At 36.4% G+C, this 20,434-nt stretch overlaps 2 protein-coding genes across 6 annotated transcripts in view; one reads left to right on the top strand and one right to left on the bottom strand.

The window, feature by feature from the left end:
* Positions 1-2,708: 2,708 nt before the first annotated feature.
* Positions 2,709-3,656, top strand: LOC306884372 (splicing factor 3B subunit 5). The gene is made up of 2 exons (XM_079440167.1): positions 2,709-2,806; positions 3,255-3,656. Exon 2 carries the CDS (start codon positions 3,273-3,275, stop codon positions 3,531-3,533), a length of 261 nt encoding a protein of 86 aa, XP_079296293.1. The 5' UTR covers positions 2,709-2,806; positions 3,255-3,272; the 3' UTR covers positions 3,534-3,656.
* A 5,377-nt stretch (positions 3,657-9,033) lies between these two features.
* Positions 9,034-20,434, bottom strand: part of LOC306884350 (phosphatase and actin regulator 2-like) — a 36,956-nt gene continuing 25,555 nt past the window's right edge. For 3 of the 5 annotated variants that reach the window (XM_079440137.1, XM_079440139.1, XM_079440138.1), the window contains exons 5-12: positions 18,195-18,654; positions 16,449-16,603; positions 14,639-14,795; positions 14,361-14,416; positions 13,373-13,434; positions 12,141-12,278; positions 10,989-11,065; positions 9,034-10,346 (exon numbers count right to left, since the gene is read on the bottom strand). In XM_079440137.1, the coding sequence (XP_079296263.1) occupies positions 10,331-10,346; positions 10,989-11,065; positions 12,141-12,278; positions 13,373-13,434; positions 14,361-14,416; positions 14,639-14,795; positions 16,449-16,603; positions 18,195-18,654 (1,121 nt within the window). In that variant the 3' untranslated portion in view covers positions 9,034-10,330. Of the gene's footprint in view, positions 10,347-10,988; positions 11,066-12,140; positions 12,279-13,372; positions 13,435-14,360; positions 14,417-14,638; positions 14,796-16,448; positions 16,604-18,194; positions 18,655-19,530; positions 19,756-20,434 lie in introns of all 5 variants that reach the window. The other 2 variants (XM_079440136.1, XM_079440135.1) reach the window with 1 other exon arrangement.

A 20,434-nucleotide genomic window follows, 5' to 3' on the forward strand; every position in this document is an offset into this window, starting at 1 on the left:
CCCACATGCAGTCTTTCTGCAACACCCCGGGGAAATTAAGGAACAGAAAGCTAGTATGTTCAGGACTGCTCAGCACATAACCTAAGGCGCGAGAAACAATGGAGAGCAGGCGAGAGGGGGGCAGCAGTCATTCGGGTCATCACTGCAGTTCATATTTCACTGTGGCCTTAGGATGCAGGATTTTTACAACCAATGCGAGACTGTTTCTTTTATTTAGCAGATATGATAATGTATTAAATTAAATGAAGAAGATGGATTCTATAGCATGAAACCAAGAACATTTTGGTTGATTGCTTCATTTGAAGCAACCAGAGCTTTATGCTCATCTACACTTTTCATCCCACCCACTAGCTTTGCTGAATACAACATAATTAAAGTGTGACATGGATTCTATAGACTGCAGAGGGAAAAAGTGCACTGGAGGGTAAATGAAACTTGAGGTAATAAAGATGTGGCTCTAGTCATTTAGTCCATTGAATCTGATCTAATTAATCCTTAAATGGCTCAGAGTGTGAAAGAGTTTACACAGAGTTGTTTTATGACTCCTCGCTTTCTTTGCCCAAAACATTTTAATGGACTGACTGCCCCTTGTGTCCCCAAAATAGAGTAGTAATACAGTCGGTCCTAAAATAAAACTAAAGAATTGACTGCCTCCAAGTCAGGTTTGATTTAAATTACTGGTAGCTTAATTAGAAGAAAGTCGTATTTTTCCTGTCCACTGTAAATTTAAAATGTAATCAATAATGGCAAGTCATGGCAACAATTAAAACCATAGTTCACCCCGAAATGAAAAGAAAAACTGTCATTATTTAATTCCCCTCATGCTGTGCCTATGTAGTAAAAGTCAAGAGGATTCAATGGGGTCTCAAAATTTCTTCTTTGTTCTGTAGAAGAAAGTCATGGAGTTTTGGAACAGGGTGAGGAAATGATGACAGATATGTCATTTTTGGGTGAATTAAAAACTATTTGACATTTTGGCAAAATCAGTGGTGAATTCATATAAACTCCTGATCTTATTCTTAAATTTTCAATTTGCTAACGCCCTACTGTCTTTCATGCTTAGCATTCTTCTAAAAACTCAAATTGTGCAAATTCACACACATTCACCGCCAATTCATCAAACCATAAAATCCGAATGTATGATATGTTTTCTCATGAGATCGGGCTGTCTGCATCCTGCACTCATTCTCAATTCTTTCTTTTTTTCTCAGTTCATGCCTTTCCCTCTCCAAATGCGGTGCACTGTGCTGCTAAAATTAATGAGGCTGTCAGAAAGCTAAAGAGGGATGATTTTCACACCCCCTACCATATGTCATTGTGAGGACAAAAGAAAAACTGTTGACTTTGTGCCAATAATGACTATTTTTAATGTGCAGTTCTCAGCTATCACATATCCACGAATGCCACCGACACCTGGCTCTATTAAAGGACAAGTCCTCTTATACAAGCCTCTGCTCTTATCTCTGCTTTCAAAACATTTCAGACAATATATTGGTGATTCAAAGACAAAATCGTTACTGTGATCAGCAACACAGACCTCAAGTGTTTTAATAGTAGATGACGCACATGGATGCATATGAGAAAAATCCCTGATAGCACTCTACACTGCATTGAAGTGCAATTTATGTTTTCATTTGGAAGATGTATTTTTAGGAGCTTTACTGATGCACAATATATCCCTAATACGTTTCCTGTCAAATGGTAAAGCTAGACATTTAGAAACTCTTTAAGATGTTTATAATTTAGAATGTAGGTAAAGCTGCTTTTATCAAATATTTTCACATAACAGCACTATAACATGCTATATAATCCAGAAAAGTACATTAGTCAAGTTCTGGTTTGTTCTTGCTGCATGCTTTCTCACATGACATATGGAAAAAATATACAGCAAACAATGTTTTACTGCAACCGCTAGTCAAAAGGGTTTGACCACCGATATTATCAGATGTAGAAGACAGCAAACTCAATTAGTGATAGATTGTTGATATTAAGAACAAAATAGGGTAGCAGAAGTGAGATCATTCATGACATTTTCTCTAAATTGCATTAATGAGACAAAACGAAACCCAGTGTCTGATTGCATTTTTGATGTATGACACAGACATGTTTTTCAAATTATTTTAGGACCGAGATTGATAATCTTCAAAATGGCTACTACAACTTCTGACTGTAATACAATTTGGTAGGGAGGACGGTATCAATTTTAATTTAGGCTAAAGGCTTCGTGATGAGCATACAACCTTTGTCAGATGGCTAGAATCTCAGGGTTCTTAGATTTTTTACATTGTAATTAGGCCTACTAAATTATGCTAGATATACAGAAAAAGAAACCTGAATTGAAATTAATGTAGGCTATTGACAAATTTTTGTTGTTGTAATGTTTGTCCTCATGTGTAAGTCGTATGCTAAATGATTAAATGTAAATGTAATGTTCGTCCTGTTGCTGCTAGGCTGGCTGTTTTCCCTTCGTTTTTTTCCCAGTGGAGTCTTTCCGATAGTAAAGATCATATATTTTAAACTCAAATCAATATTTAATGTTTACGTAGCTGTGTAATAAGGTGGATAATCAGTCAGTCGATAGCACAATAACAACCCCCTTCGCTTCGGAGTGATCAGGATTTACCAGGCCCGCTGTTCATCCGAGAGGAACTCTTGTTTTCGCCAATGCTTTCCACAGCGACGGATATCTGAGTAACTCCTTCCGGTCTCCGCCTGAGTCCCCGCACAGCCTCAAAGCTAACGCCGCGGAGTATCTTTAAAGGACCCTAACATTTACTTTCCTCACATTTGACTGTTTTTACTTTAGGTAAGTACACTAATAATATTTGCCAACATTAACCAATGACAGTATTGTGGTTTAAAGTGATATTTGATTTGAATTTGAAGTGAATTAGCTTAACTAGTTTCGCTAAGTAAATATATGCTCGATCTCCACAATTTACAAATGGTTTGCATTTGTTTTGTTTTTCTTTACGACAAGACTAATTAACCGTTTTGCTTTTCGATTTGTTCATGATGTAAGCCATTTCTTACTGTATTTTAAATAGTTCTCCTTAAACACACAGGCTGGTGTTGTTATTCCTAACCACACTTTAAGTTTGTGTGTAAACAAACACACACACACATTTAATATTAAAAAATGCATCAAATACAACTTTAGTGAAATGGCAGATATTATTTGTTGAAGATGAAGAATATCAATAAATCTGTATACCCCAGAAGGGTTTTAAGTTTTTTTTTTTTCTTTTTGTCAGAAACACAGATTATTGAAGATGACAGACCGTTATAACATCCACAGTCAGCTGGAGCATCTGCAGTCGAAGTACATCGGCACAGGCCACGCAGACACCAGCAAATGGGAATGGCTGGTTAACCAGCACAGAGACTCATACTGCTCCTACATGGGCCATTTCGACCTTCTCAATTACTTCGCCGTTGCTGAGAACGAGAGCAAGGCTCGCGTCCGCTTTAACCTGATGGAGAAGATGCTGCAGCCGTGTGGTCCACCAGCTGACAAACCTGAAGACGCTTAGGACCGCTTTGACTCGGTCCCTACAGCCGGATGTTTTCTGTTCATTCAGTGCTGGGAGATCAAATATAGAGACCCTGGACACATGGGGGGTTGTGAGTGATCTTTGAATCCTCTTGTTTGTGAACCAGTCAATGTTTTCTTTTTTTTTTATACTACTTTTTTGTGATATTTTGTATAGATTGTTGAACTACAAGTGTTTGAAGAAAATAAAATTGATACCCTATCACAAATGGATTGATTGTATTATTATTAATTGTAATAATTACAAACTTTTTCCAAGAAATCAATACTTGTTCAACAAGGGCCCAGTCAACTGATCAAAAGTGACACAAAAGACTTTCGGAATGTTACAAATTTTGCAAATTTTGTTAAAACTTTTGAAGTTTCTATTCATCAAAGAACTTTGAAAAAAAAAAAGTATCATATCTTTCCATGCTAAAAAAGAAATAGTTTCTGGAGCAGAACATCTGCATATTAGAATGAATTCTGAAGTATCGTGTGATATTAAATACTGAAATAATGGCTGCTGAAAATTCAGTTTTGCCACCGCTACAATAAATTACATTTGAAAATACAAAGTTGTTTTAAATAATAAAACAGTATTGCACAATATTACTGTTTTTTTGGTCAAATAAAAGCAGCCTGGTGGGCATACTTTTTTTTTTTTTTTTGTGAATAAAAAATATAAATACTTGCTAACAACCTGTTATATAATGTAGTATGTTAAAGGGATAGTTCACCCAAAAATAAAAATTGTGTCATAATTTACTCATCCTCATGTAACCTCATCTTCCAAATCTGTATGAGTTTCTTATGTTGAAGATATTTTGAAGAATGCTGGTAATCAAACAGTTGATGGTCCCCATTGACTTCCATAGTATTTCTTTCCCTACTCTTAAAGTCAATGGGGACTTTCAACTGTTTGGTTCTTCAAAATTCTTCAAATAATCTTTTGTGTTCAACGTAAGAAACTTTTATATAGGTTTGGAACGACATGTTTGGGTGAACTATCCCTTTAATGTTCTTAATGGAAGTTACTATTATTATTAAGAAAATCTGTTATCTTCATTTTTGGTGTTGCTGAGATTGAACCCTCCACTTTAGCAAGGATATTTAAGGTTGGTCTAATAAGTGATTTACTTTCAATGTGAAAACAGATCCATTTACATGATCATGAGATTAAAAAGTATTGAAAGCTGCTTTGATTTGCTGTGGCATATTGCTCACTTCAAGGAAAATCAAACAAATGCAATTCAAGATTTAAGATTTTTTTTAATTTGTCACATACACAATTATACAGAGTATAACCAGCAGTGAAATATAAGTAGTGCATATAAAAGGAGTGGATTTTTCCTGTTTGTCTGGATAAATCACTGCAGAGGAAATTTTGCATTACCATGACTTCACTGATAAGAGATTTGCAGCGTGGCAGTCAGCGGTTGCCACCAGCATAGCAGGGCAAATCCTCGCCAGCTGGCCACACAGTTTGAGTTATTCTTACAACGGAGTCATTTCTGCAGTGTCAGGATCAGGAATAACATACAGGCACAGCAGATCACCGGCTGTGCTCGTGCTGAAGCTCAACAGCTATTTTTATTTTAAAATGAAGAACGATGCTGAATTAAGCCGTTGAAGAGCCCAGGAAGTTCTAGAAGGAGGAATTATGTATATAAACGCTGCAGTTGAGCAAATGCTTAGATTTTTTGGAGGGGTTGAAGGCAGTAACAAACAACCCTTTGAGCCACTCATTACCCTCCTACACAACCAGCTTGAGCTCTTCTTTCAAACATATCGTCACTCTGAGAAAACAGCACCTGGACTGGCCACACAAAAAGGTCATTGAGCAAAACATTTCATGTCCTTCAGCGGCCGACACTAACCTTGACAGCATGCGTTTACGGATGTGGCCATTGCTACACTTAGCCAACCATAAAGCCATCATCAACATCGCTAATGGTAAAATCTCAAATAACCATCACTTCCAGCAGAAAAGCCATTTGTATGAGCAAAGAAAGTCTTAAGTGTGCGCTAGTGCCTAAATGTGCTTATAGATTAAAGGTCATTTTGCTCCACCAGTCATTTATACACAATTAACATTGAAAATCTGTCTGTCATGCTGTAATTCAATAAGATCAGAAAGTTTAAATTTAAAACGTTCTGTATGAATACCTATCTATGATTAAATATGTGAAAACAGATGCCAGTACCATCTGATTAGAGGCACAAGCAACTGAAGAAGAAAAATAAGTTAAAACAAGCATGAAATCAAATGGAGTGCACTTGGCGCCTGTGACGACAGCACCGGTCCTGTCTAAAAGGGCTTGATGGGAATGGTGTGACCTGCCGACATATACAATATTAGCTCTGTAAGTGTATTGTATGCATAGCAGTTCCGCTTACAAGAAATAGGCCAACTGTCTATTGTATGTGTGGTTTACTGTACATCTGACATGTGCCACAAATTCAAAGGTGGCTTATGGATGACTTGTTGATGGATCGTTACTGATTCACAGTTAAAGCACAAACTCGTATGTCAATATTAAGACGATTCCCCAATGATATACAATACATGACTGTGCTATGCGTCAATGGAAAAACAGTTCAAGAGCACAGCTGACTCATTTAGCTCTCTTACGCACAAAGATTTCCTGGACGCCATCCAGTATTTACAATAACAGCAAGCGTCTGATTGATCATTTACAATAATGACATGTTAATACAATCATTTTGACTTAAAATCTATGTCTGGAGACTGCAGGATAATGTCGACCTACTGTAGGAATCTAACCAGTATAGATGCATTAAAATAGCTTTATTTGTATGCCAGTACACCTACAATAAAAGTAGCTTATTTTAATGGCCATTTTCACCTAAATAAAGTAGCCTACCCTGCCTTTTCAACCCGATGTCATGAAAGTGCGTACAGTACGCCAAATAAAAACAAAACAAATTGTGGTATTTCGATGCAGGTAGATGCGTATCATATGCACGCCAAACAAATTTCGTATATGCACGCGAAATCTGCGTATTATATGCAAGACAAACACGTGCGTATCATATGCACGCCAAAGGCCATTTTTGCGTATCAATACCACGAGTTTTTGCTTCTAGTTGGCATAGGCCTACTATTTATACACATTTTCATGAAACTCCTTTTAGCTTGTAGAGGTATACAGAATTAAATGTGTATGGTCATAGTTACTCAGCAGTGTTGGGCAAGCTACTTGGAAAATGTAGTGAGTTAAGCTAACAGTTCATTAAATGAAGCTTCACTACACTAAAGCTACAGCCCTGGGAAGTGTAGCAAGCTAAGATATAGCAACATGGCAAAAGTAGTTTACTACATCTAAGCTATTTTTTTTAATCATTTTAGTGAGCAGATAGCCAGGCATAATAGTTCAGGTTAATTGTTTATTCAAACCAATTTGTCAACAAAAATCGCTCTCGGTTATTTACGTAACATTGGTTCCCGAAATGAGGGAACGAGACATTAAATGAAATACCTTTAAATAAATTACTTTATTTCGTTGCTCCAAATCAGCCTTTGTCACGGCGTTCATAGACGTCTTTTTATTCTGAGGTCAAATTTGCAAGCTAAATTGATGGTTATACTTACGTTATTTGATAAATATGTCATAAGCTGTCGATGAAGGCGTGATCTGCGAGCAGCTGACCTATGCCTCCTCTGAGCTGTTGAAGCTGTTGAACCAATCAACGTTAAAACGCCGATGAAAGCGGTAATAATTACGAGCAACATTGATGTTCGCGCAGTAGAGTGGGCTCTTTAAATTTCCGCGCTGTTGTGACGACGCATGACACGTGACAACATGAACATGGCGGATGTAGTACGTCCGAATTCCATTCATACCATAGATATGTCATACTACCCTCATTCATACTGTAATGAATTTAGCCACCACTAGGGGCCACAATTAATTGTTTAATTTCAATTCAATCATGTGCTATGATGCACGACGGTAGCGGTGCTCAATAAGCAGAGTATGATGGTGATCAAGTCCTAAAAGACACGGTGGACTATTGTGATAAACTGTTAGGGACCGCATTGAATTGGTGGTGCATCAATACAGGGTCTATACGACACATCTCAGATCATAGCTGAGGCTGAGTAGGCGCGTGCGCTGATCGCACTGACAGCACATGCGAGGCAAGCGACGACACATCTAGGTTATAAAACCTCGCGAAAGTGCTGGGTGACGACCAGCCTGCCGCCATACAAATGTCCTGAATAGACATGCCATTTGCCCAGGCCCAGGGTCCGCGGGTTGAGTGGGCCCGAATCCCTATCAGACATTCCGCGCGCTGTAAGCCAAAGCAATTGCGTTTATGGTGTGACAGCCTTTGCTTGGACACACAGGCAGTCTTTTTGTGCGACCACCAAAACATACAAACAGCTGCTCCGAGAGTCTGAACTGTCTAGAGCGCTCGATGTATGTGCACACCGCACATACAGGGAACAGCAAGCATTTAAACTCCGTCCCGGTCGGTGTTTAAATGGAGTCGAAAGCACTTTAGGCACATAACCTTTTCTAGGCTTCAAGGTGAGACTGCAATCACCTGTCCCGAATTCAATACACCAGTGGTCAATTGAAAGCGCCTGCAGGTCATCAGAAACTCGCGGCACTTTCCTCCTTGGCTCGAAAGAGGCTGCAGATGAAGAGCGCGGCAGAGTTAAGGGCGAGTTCATCGCCTTGGACGATGGCCACACGGAGCCTGAGAGTCCGGAGACTCATATCCCCACAGTTGACGGCACCATGAAATAATACCAGCCAGATGTCCTTGTGTCCTTTCATTCATTGCCCAAACATTCTGTAAAACAACTGCACTCAAGATGTTTGGATTCTCTGCCCATTATCTTCATTAAGTACAATAACAAAAGGCGGCAACAGTGATTTGAGACCATTTAGATGTAATAGAGATAATTGGACAGGAAACAAAGGATACAAGCACATATGTTTTGTTTTATAGCTTGAAATCATTTACATAGATATGCATACACACACACACACACACACAAAATGTACATGATTTCAAGATTGTGTGCATGTTCTATATATTCAAGATGCTTTTTGGTAAAAGAACCACCACACAATTCTCCGACAGATATCTGTCAGTGCTCCATTTCATTATAAAAATCACTGAAGACTAAATTTAATTAGAAACACTGAAAATATGACCCTATTAGATCTATTTTAAGATTTTACTTTCTGCTTTAAAACAAAGAATATATATACAAACTCATAAATATGAATTTACTATGAAATGCAGATGTGTACTAATCAATACTCCACTAATTCATTTAATAATAAGTCATCTTAATTGTTTTTTCCTTGATTAAAATGCCTTGAAACCTGCATAAATGTTATATATATATATATATATATATATATAAAATGAAATTGTCCAGTAGTGACTGCGGTGATTTGTCTTAAGTACACTTGAAAGTTTGATAACCTAAATAAAACAGATGATAAATGCAAGTTAAAGTTTTCACCATCTTTAAATGAGAAGGAAACAAAGCCAATATACTGCAGTATACTAGATGTATTCACATATATCATATACAGACTGTACAACTGATTGAAATAATTTAAGTTTCCCCATTTTCTAACTACATGGAGAGAAAAAAAAAAAAAAAAAAACCTCAAAGCTGGACATGAGTGAGTGTCCAGCAAATTCTGCCTGTGACATACAATCATATATTATATAGAGCACCAAAATGTGCAATAATGCAATACAGACATTTTATAATGTACTAAAATAATGGACTAGAAGCCCTTTCCGATTTAAGTTAAAACTACTGGTTCACTACATTATATTGCTTGCCACATCTTGTATATGGTCGACACCACTGTACTCAATAAAACCCACCAAATTTATGTACAACCTAAAAGCCAAATCAGTGAGATGCTAGCTGGAACTTTGGGAAATAATGTTGGGGGAAAATAAAATACAAGGTAAATGAACATGAATTGTGCCATAAACAAATGATAATAGTCTCTTCCTGAACAGCAGTTACAGATATGTTACAATATGACCACATATATATCAAGTAATCAGACTTTTTTGGGGAAAACAAAACACTGTCAAGGCACAACATAAATCTGATTACATTCTATTATATTGAGGACGTATTGATCTGGATACAGACGAATAATGGCAGTAATAAATCTGGACATAACGATGCCCAAATAAACCTCAATATCCATGTAATTTACACTGGACCAGATACATTAGTCATAAAATGTTTTTTTTTTTTTTTTTTTTTTTTTTCACATGCATGAATATTCATAGATATTACTGGACTCTGCACGAATACTGCAAGAAATATGTAATATACAAAACAAAACACAAAAACGCAGCAACAATGCGAGCCACTGATGAGTCACTGCACGCACTTCAATGTTTTCACACGGCTGTGCTCAACCTTGAGAGAATATCACGGAAACTTTAAATTAAAAGAGTGCAAGTCTTGTCCTTAGTGTGTGCAAAAACATTACAGATATGAAAAAACGTGTCAGAACCATTGCATTGCTTTATCTTGTTTGAAGGTCCCTCTCTTTCCGTTTCGGTTCGCAATGGCATCCCAGGCCTATCTTTAGCCGCGCTGTAGCCCTCTAGTGGCTGAAAGCAAGAACCAAAGTGCAGCCGGTGCCAGAGAAGAGCCGGCTGCCACAGGGAGCCAGTCTGTTAGCCTCCCAGTAGGAAGCATGGTGAAGAGACAGGAAGAGAGAGCCTCGATTTAGCGGCCGTCCAGCACCCCCACAACCATGCACTGCCTCAGGGCCGATGAAACCTGCCACAAAACAGAGAGAGCAGACTCTAGTTTAGCAGCGATGCCAGAAAACAGGACGCAGAACAGATCAGAGCAAAATTTAGAGGAAACGAGGCAGTGGAGAGAGCAGCTGATGGCATTTTTTTTTTTTTTAAATCACTAGCAAGTCTACTAACATGTAACTTGATGAATAAAGAGCCCTGCCAGATACATACTGACAGATGCCTAATGCATAAGAGATGCAAAGTAAATGCACTTTGTCTATGCATTTCCAGCAGTTTGACCCATTTAAGGTGATCTTCAGAACGACTGTGATGATACACACAAGATAATCAGCCAATCACAGTGCTATGGAGGCACCACCACCACCTATCATGTGACTTTGTATTTCACGACTACTCCCCTCATACTTTTGGACCTTAAGAGGACAAGAATGTTTACTGTGGGAACGGCCAATTTCTACCTCGACAGGCTGACAAACTCATATTGAAAAATGAACTGCAGTGGACTGTAGGTCAGTGAAAGGCTAATGTTCAATTATTATGGAAATAAAACATTAAACTGACTGAAGACCTTCTGTAATGCCTATTCAATGCTTTACCCGTCTCCCACAAAGGTTTAAATTCATCCTCCTTTGATCCGGCCGCAAGTACACAAACATACCTGGTAAACTGTTTGCTTTCTTCATGGACTTCCATTTCTTTGCTTTTAAATTCATTAAGTTCTTTACGTATAGCAGCCTGTGACAAGACAAAAAGAAAGGTCATTAGTGACAATGACAACGGAGAGTTTGTAAAATTAAACACTTTTGGAAACAGCACAATTAATTTTTTTTTTTTTATAATACACTCTCATTCCATTTAACACTCATTCTTTTAGAAATCATTCTAATATGCTGATTTGGTCCTTATGAAACATTTCTTATTATCATCATCAATGTTGAATATTTTGAGTAAACCATGATACATTTTTTTTAATAGTAAGTTCAAAAGTGCAGCATTTATATGAAATGTATTTATTCATAATTATAGTATGTTAATATGATGTTTTATATTCATTAAAACGGCACTCTTCATTTTCATTAACAACAGTTCAAATACGTCAGTAGTTCATTACCATATTTTAATGCACAAGTCACATGCCCAGTAGGTGGCATCTGTGACCATACAAAAGTAATATAAATGTCAAATAACTTGCATTATTGATCACACTATCCAGATTTACTCCTCTCCAAATTATACAAGAGAAGAATTTACAGAGTTGATATATAACAATATAGATAGGTAATGTTTGTTTGTTATAAATGTGTTTATTTATTATAAATCATAAAGGAATGGTTGTATAGAATGAAAATGTGTCTTTATTTACTTTGGAGCACATAGATCTAGTCCATAAAACAATACCAGAGCCCGTCAAAGTGCCAAAAAAATATAACGCTATAAATCAAACAGAAATAACAGCAGGTAACAGGTTTAGAATTATATGAAGCCAAATATTTACAGAGTTTTCATTTTTGTTTAGACAGAACTACTCCCATTTTAGGGGAATCCTTAAAGCATTTGTGCCATGAAATATCCAAAATAATCTAAAAACATCTTTTAATTTAAATAAGCAATTTGAATTAGTTTATGAATCCCATAGTCTTTAAAAACAGAATTAAAATATATATTCCAAAAATACAACACACACGCATATATACTTCCCAACAGTTGGCATGGTGTATGTGCATGTGTGGCATTTGTGAGGTGTGTCTTCAGAGTTCTCTACAGTACAGCATGCACAATGTAAAGCAACAGTAAGAGAGGAATGGATTACTTTGTCTGCAGGGGTTAACCTGGTCCAGGGCTTGTCACCACGGCGATCATAGTCTTTTGCGTCTGTGAACACCACATATTCATTGAAGCGCAAAATTCTACGGGCCACCAGCTCTGCAATTGTGGGCCGGATGCTGAGCTACAAACACAGAGCAATTCCTCAAGTCACTTTTTAAAGTGTGTGCATTCACCTTTAATAGGAGTTAAACATGTTCCTTCTAGCTTAAGTAATAGCTTATGTAAGTGAAACAATGAATGTCAAACTAAATTTCTTCTTTGATAATGAAGCAGGTTGAATGTGACTGACTTTACAAGAGAAAATATTTAGATGGTTTATATACCTGCAGTCATTTGTCTGAAAAGCATTGTCCATTATTGCAGTTTCAGCTAGAACAGGTCAGTTTCGAGAATATCTCTGTAACTGACTATTGAACCATTTTATAGATCTGGTCTATCCGCCCGATTACATCTTCTGCCCTAATTCTCTCCATAATATAGGACATTAGCAGCAAACTAAATTAGAAGGCCATAATTAAAACAGTCAGACTTCCAGCCACCACTCTTACAACACGTCAGGAATAGAAAACTCTTTACACTCCCCACTACACCTCACCACCCATTGTAATTAGGACACACAACCAAATTAACTCTTCAATCTAATTTCACGATAGCAGAGGAACATAATGAAATATTAAATTCAGTAAATAATAAATGAGTATCTATTAAAGTTATGTATTGAGCTACTAGTCTCCTCACACTTTCTATATTTTATTTTACTTCCTTGTAAGGCCAGCAGATGGCGCAATGCCCCACAATCCACTATATGATCTCAAAGCAATGATTTTGATTCATAATGATTCATAACTTCTTGTAGCATTATGCTAAAATGACAGGTTATGGGTTATTTGAAATTAGAGCAATAAACGTATACCTGTAATGTTTTAATATCTGACATTTCTCATTTCAATGGAACCACATTTTTGCCACAAGAAGAAAAATAATAATTATGACAAATCGTCACAATTATGAGATACTTAGTCAATTATGACAGGACCTTTTTGTCCATTATTTTATTAAAATGACTTCCTATCTTAATTTACGTCACGATTGTGACTTTGCAATAATTATGATTTACCAAAGCTATTTTTTTCGTGTGTTTTTACTTTTTTAATTTATTTCTGACAGATTCAACAAATGATGATAATCTGACTTTCAGATTGCAGAAGGTTGTACCTTTCGGGATAGCCTTCTTTTAATCTCCTGCTTGGCCTCTTGTTGTTCTTCCTCGTTTTTCTCTAAAGGGATACAAGAAAGATTTTTGTCATCAATGTTCAGTTTTTATCCTATCCAATGACCAATATTTGCTCTGAAATTCAAACACATCATTTGACATTTATTGCAAAACTGAGAATAAATCTTTAAAACCAAACCAAGGTCACTCAGGACTAACTGACATCGATCTGACAATGCAGTAAGCGATCATAGTACAGTGAAAGTCAGCGGAACAGAACATTAAGTGGTAGTCTAAAATCAAAGCATGGTCAGTGATGAGTTCAAAGCTTAATTGTGTAACATTGGCCAAATGCTGAATTCGCCATGGGACCGTGCGAATCGCTTGAAGACTCATCTATCCCACACCTCTTGATTTAAATGGTCCTGCTGTTGTTGTGACGTTATGCAATTTTCAAAACAATTATCTACCTACTTTTATTTTTATATTCATAAGACAAACTAAAAATTCAAATTGACACACTTATGATATCTTCACTTATCTATATCTTATTTAATAATGTACCTCAGTTCAGGAAACAATAATAAAGACTTGATTATATATTATAACTCTAAATGTGGGACATTCAAGCCCTCTAAGGGATATTTGCTGCAAAGATCAATTGGATTTCAGGTAAGCAGCAAGCTTTAGGCAACTCTTTGTTGAATTGCTTGCACCTTCCTATTTGTCAGCATATAGCTTACAGCTTGTTAGAGCAGAGCTCCTTCATCACATTCCTAGGCTTCATCAATTATAACACATAAAACCAAGGCAACGGAAAAGGCAGAACGACACAGAGAGACGTTCACTCAGACACAGGCGTCGCGGTGTTTATCAATCCCTAACATCAGAGGCAGCGATAAGCAAGAACAAACATTAAAGCCCTGGGCATCCAAAACAAAGCAACTGTCTACCGACTATGTAAATGAGATTGTGACAGAGGAGACATACGTTTCAGAATATTTCTCTGTTCAAGCTCTTCTGTGGTGGGCCTTTGGCTCAGCCGTCTATGGGAGGAGAAAACAAGAATCAGTCTGGGGAAACCACAAAGACTATTAATGAATCTTTAGACTGTGTTTTGTAAAAGAAAAAAACAGGCCCAATTTATATGGAAACAAATTCAGTCAAGTGCATTCAAACTTTTGACTGACAGTATATTGATTATTATAAATTAACAATTTTAGTGTCCAAAACATATTATCAAAACAGAACAGCATAGTTTAATGTACCTCACTAGTTTACAGCCGATCTGCTGCCATAGCTCCTGTCGCTCCGTCTCTGAGGTCCGTGGGAGAATGTTCTTCTCTTCTAGCTCCTTCTTGCTGGGCCTGTTACCAAGTTTGATGGCCAGCGTGTCTTTGCGGCGAATTTTGCTGGCAAGTGAGCCTACAAACAGAAAAATTAACAACAAACTAGATGTTATATTTGTACCATATTAGTTATCAGCCAATATTAAGAGTTATTTTTAATGTATCATTACAGGTTAAATGGATATGTATGTATACAATGGATTTTTTTTTTATATCTAATTGTGATTGTGATATTGTTTATGATAGCAAAGGTAATCTATATGTAAAAATTACACTTACTTAAAGGAATAGTTCCCCCAAAAATGAAAAATTGTCAATTTACTCACAGTCATGTCTTTCCAAACCTGTAAAAGTTTCTTTGTTATGTTGAACACAAAAGAAGATATTTTGAAGAATCAAACAGTTGTGAGTCCCCATTTACTTTCATAGTAGGGAAAGAAATACAGTGGAAGTCAATGAGGACCATCAACTGTTTGATTACCAGCATTCTTCAAAATAACTTCCTTTTATGCTCAACATAAAGAAACTCATACAGGTTTGGAACAACATGAGGGTAAGACAAAATTTCCATTTTTGGGTAATCTATCCCTTTAAAGGCCATTTTGTAACACATTTTGTAAAACATTATGTAACACTGTAAATGCAATTTTTTAGCAAATCTTAAAATCAAATTTTTTATATCGTAAATTATATTGTTGTGATGCCTAATTCACTAGCAGCATTTTAATTTTAAGTTGTTTTTTTATGAGTGCGTTTTTTTTCTTAGTTTAGAACAAATCATTTCAATATTAGGTGGCCTTAACTACTATATACACTTATATAAAAAAAAATAAGTACAATGTACTTATTGTTGTCATAATGTATTTCAAAACACTTTTGTTGCTTTTGAGGTGGGATATGATTAAGGTAAGTGACAGGTTTGGTGTTATGGGTAGGTTTAAGGGTCGGCTAAGGTGTAAGGGATGGGTCAACAGTGTAATTATAAATGTAATTACAGAAATTAATTACAGATGTAATCACATAGTATTTTTAAATATATACGTACAATGTAAAAACATGTACACAATAAGTGCATTGCATCAAATGATTAATTTCAATGCAAGTACATAATAGTTAAGGCCACCTAATATAAATTATTATTAGTTATCAGCCATGATCTGAAAATTATTATTGGTTTATCTGCACTAGACATTACATTAGTACCAGTACAACCCTAGAAAAAAATCTTTAGATATTTGCATTTTGACACCAGTGAAGCATCTTCAGAGTGTAGTGTGAAAAGTACAGAAAAGGAGAAACATGCGTCAGTCTTTGCAGGAATGTATTGTGCATAGTGCACTGGCAGCAGAGTCTACATAGTAACCGGCATGTCAGAAAGCAATGCTGACTAGACACAGCATGTTTTTCCAGTTTGACAAACTAAAGGCTTGTAGCTTCAAAGTATTTTGGCAAAGCTGTAATCCAAGAGAAAATTCTAAAATGCAGATACCAAGAATGAAACTCTTGGAAATATATCATCTGTACTGTTGTGTTATTTATACATAAACATTAGGCTGAAGACACACCTTTACTAGAATACTCTAAATTCATATGCAGAAAAGCTGCACACTTAAGGAATTTCAGTTACAAAATTAAGCTCAAGTATCTTTTTAAATGCCTTTAGTGACAGAACATACAGAGAGAAACGGGGGTTGGGATCTAAAACCCCAAACCAGACTTGAACACATACTAGAGGTATATTCATCTTCCTCATCCTCCTCTTCATCATCCTTGTAGAGTATAGGTCCATCTGAATCAGAGTCGTTGGCCTGGTTTTCTCGAATGGTGTCAGGAATGATGGTCACGTCTAGACTTTCTACATTAACTCCCTCAGTCCCAGCAATCCTACAAAAGGTGAAGCAAAATACTCATTTAGGGTAGCACTTTATTTTACAATCCTGTTCCTCATTTTACATACTATGTACTTATCATAATTACAATAACTAGGTAATAACTAGGTACTAACCCTAAACCTACCCCTAAGCCTAACCCTACCCCATGTAGTTACCTTTTATCACCAGTACTTTCTTAAGTAAACTGTATGTACACTGAAAGTACTGTAAACTAAAGTGCAACCTCATTTAGTCTAGAAAACATTCATTGGGATGAGCAGATATCATAAGTATATATAATCAAATAAGGGAAATAGGTTAACTTATTTAAGACATTAAATGGATCATACATCATTTTTAAAATGAGTATTTTCCCTGAGGACTACTTAGAATTTCAGTAATGTTTTTCTGTGCCAAAATAGTCGTAATTTAGTTTTTCATGGCCATTTTCTTCCCTCTACCCTCTCTCTGACTCTTTGAGATAAATGGTTTGTTTTTGGCTGCTGTGCCTTTAAGAAACAGCCACTTCATATGTGAGGTGAGCAACACTTCAGTGATCACATTTCTCTTTTCTTTTTTTAACTACACACTATAAGTTGCACAAGTTTGACACACTGTACCGCATACATGTCCCGTTTCATCCTCATATAACCCCTTCAGTGCAGTTGTTTTGCTGTAATGCTGTAGGTCTAGCTAAAAAGTTGATTATACACATATAATCATGTGATAATGTACTAGACAACTCATTATATTACTACAACTTTATCACTAGACACATTTCCTGTCACACAAGTTAGAAGGTCAAAGTCTATTTGATGTCTCACTACTGATTACAAAACTACTTTGGAAATTATGAATAAACAGCATAACTAAAAAAAAAAAAAAAAATTCTTAATCTTTACATCACAAATAATTACACTACTGGTGGTGAAATGTTTAGGCTGAGTATGGATGTTTTTCTAAAAGAAATTAATATTTATATTCAACAACGACACATTAAATTGATCAAAAGCAACAGTAAATACTTTTACATTTTTATAAAAACAATATATTTTAACTAAACGCTGTTCTTTTGAACTTTCTATTCATAAAAGAATCTTGAAAAACGTATCATGGTTTCTACAAAAGACAAAGCAAACCTTTAAATAATACAAAATGTTGCTTGAGCAGCAAATCAGCATATTAGAATGATTTCTGATGAATGACACTGAAGACTGGAGTCATGATGCTGAAAATCCAACTTTGCATCACAGGAACAATACACATTTTAAAATATATTTAAAACAGAAAAGAGTAATGTTTTTACTGTATTTTTGATCAAATAAATGTGGTCTTGACCCCATACTTTTGAACAGTAGTGTATATTGTTGTGCAAGTTAACCCCAATCTATTACACATTTGATTGGAGGACGACACAGAACATGACTCATCTGCAACAATAGTTTTACCTTTAGGGGAAATATAGAGTAAGAGCACATGGCACACAGACATGCATGTGTTATATAATCTAAATAAACAGCACAACATTAAAGCACATACAGAATTTATAAAGTGATACTAAACATAAAAAAAAAGAAAAAAAAAAAGACAACATGTAAACTGACCTCTGTGTCTGGTCTGCCCCTGCCCTCTCTTTCTCTGTTCCACTCTCTGTATGCACAGGTTGCCCTAAAGTGTCTGAAGAAAGTCCATTTGAAGATCCAGTAAAGGACGTTTGCTCTGTGGTTTGGTTAACATAGGGTTGCTTTTTGTCCTTTTCTGCAGACGACTCCGAGAGATGACTGGCACCCTTCCCATTCTGAGATGTCTCCTCAGCCTTCTCAGTATTGGAGGTCACTTCTTTTTTCTTTTGGTCCTTTTTAGAAGAGCTTTCCGCGGTCTCAGACGAGGTTTTGGAAGGGGGGCGTGGTGACCTGGAAGGTTCAGTTTTCTTGGCAGACTTGGGTTGCGCTTCTAAGCTGTTGTTCTTTGGGGTCTTCGAGCTGGTCAATGAAGAAGATTGTCCTGAGGCCTGAGAGGAACTCTTGGATGTGCCCGCAGTTTTCTTAGGATTCGAAGGTTTAGCTGTAAAGAAATTCAAGGGAATTAGAGATCTTGTAAGTTAATAGTGAGTTAATAGATACACCAACAACAATGTTGGCATTTTAAATAGTTTTTCTACGAATAAAACCTGGTTACTTACAGAGCTAAAAAGATAATATGGTGTATGTTCACATGCAGGTTCACCACTAAAAACACACTTCCTTGCTGACCAAAGATAAGAGTTTAACATTCACAAGAACCAGGAAGTACAAAACACTGTAAAACGAAAAGCACTATAAAGTTCATTTAAATAAATAAATGCTTTATCAGTTAAAAGAGGAAGCTTTCAAGCCACCAATGATGAGCTGCACCAGAGGCACACAATGGATAGGTACAAGGACAAAGGAATAGCACAATGTGGAACAATAAGCCCCTGTTTATGAGTGTGGTGGTGTACATGCACAAAGTCCCAGTTACATGCAAAGTGCAACATTTATTGTACTATTATATTCAGACATAAAGGCAAACATCAATAAAAGATTATAATGTGTTTAACCAATGAGACAGTAGACATGTAATGCAAGCACAATAACATCACAAGAAAGCCAGACTGGGTCACAAATGAGTCAGGATGTCACTTTGCACAGTACTGGATACAAATCACAAGCTAGTTAAACTATATAACTTTAAAAAAGAAAAATGCTGTCTAGCAAACTGTGCATTTCCCGTTCTCAAACAATGCAGATAGATTCTACTGACAAATTTGAACTTTTTTTTTTAATGTTCCTCAATAGTAAGTTGGTTCTCAGTGATACCGGTCAGGGGGAAAGAGACGCAAACAGGACCCCTCCATGCAGAGCTTGTTCACCACGCATGCAAACATGATGCTCTATTCACATCACCGACACGTGTACTTACCATTGCCACGAGCGGCAGTTCGTGTGGTTTGTTTGGGTGGAGGAGCGGAGACCTGCTTACTGGTGCTCTTGGTTACCTTTTTACCCCCTGCTTGACCCCCTTTCTTCACAGCTGTGCTTGTGGCCTCACCGGAGGGTTTTTGGGGTGTGGCCTGATGTTTTTTAGTAGGGGTTTTTGGAGCGGCTGACTCACTGGCCTGCGAGCTGCATTTGCTGTCATTCCTCTCTACAGGAGCACAGAGGAGGAGAGCACCCTAAACTGTTATTGACTAAGAAGACCCTCACAACAAAGATCTGAGCATTGATCTGATCGGATAAGCCCCATTCTAAGCCATTGTAAACACACAAATTACATTATATAATAATTTGGTAAGTAGTGACACTAAACAGCCTACAGTAAAGAATTGTCATACATCATGACATATCATTTTATTGCAAGGATGCATTAAATTGATCAAAAGTGACAGTGAAAACATTTATAATGTTACAAAGGTTTATTTATTATTATCAAATAAATGCTGTTTTGAATTTTATATTCATCAAAGAATATTGAAAAACTGTATTACGGTTTCAACCAAATAAATATTAAGAAGCACATTTGTTTTCAAGATTGCTAATAATAAAAAATATTTATTGAGCAGCAAATCAGCATATTAGAATGATTTCTGAAAGATCATGTGACACTGAAATCTGAAGTAATGGCTGCTGAAAATTCAGCTTTGCCATTATAGCAATAAATTACATTTTAAATTATAGTAAAATAGGAAACAGTAGTTTGGATTATATTTCACAATATTAGTGGTTGTAATAAATTAAATTTAAAATATATAAATAATATAAAAAATATAATACACAAAATTACTGTATTTTATCAAATAAATGCAGCCTTGGTATTCTTTCAAGTC

The sequence above is a fragment of the Barbus barbus genome, assembly GCF_936440315.1.
Source record: "Barbus barbus genome assembly, chromosome: 18".
In the NCBI taxonomy this organism is placed as follows: Eukaryota; Metazoa; Chordata; class Actinopteri; order Cypriniformes; family Cyprinidae; genus Barbus; species Barbus barbus.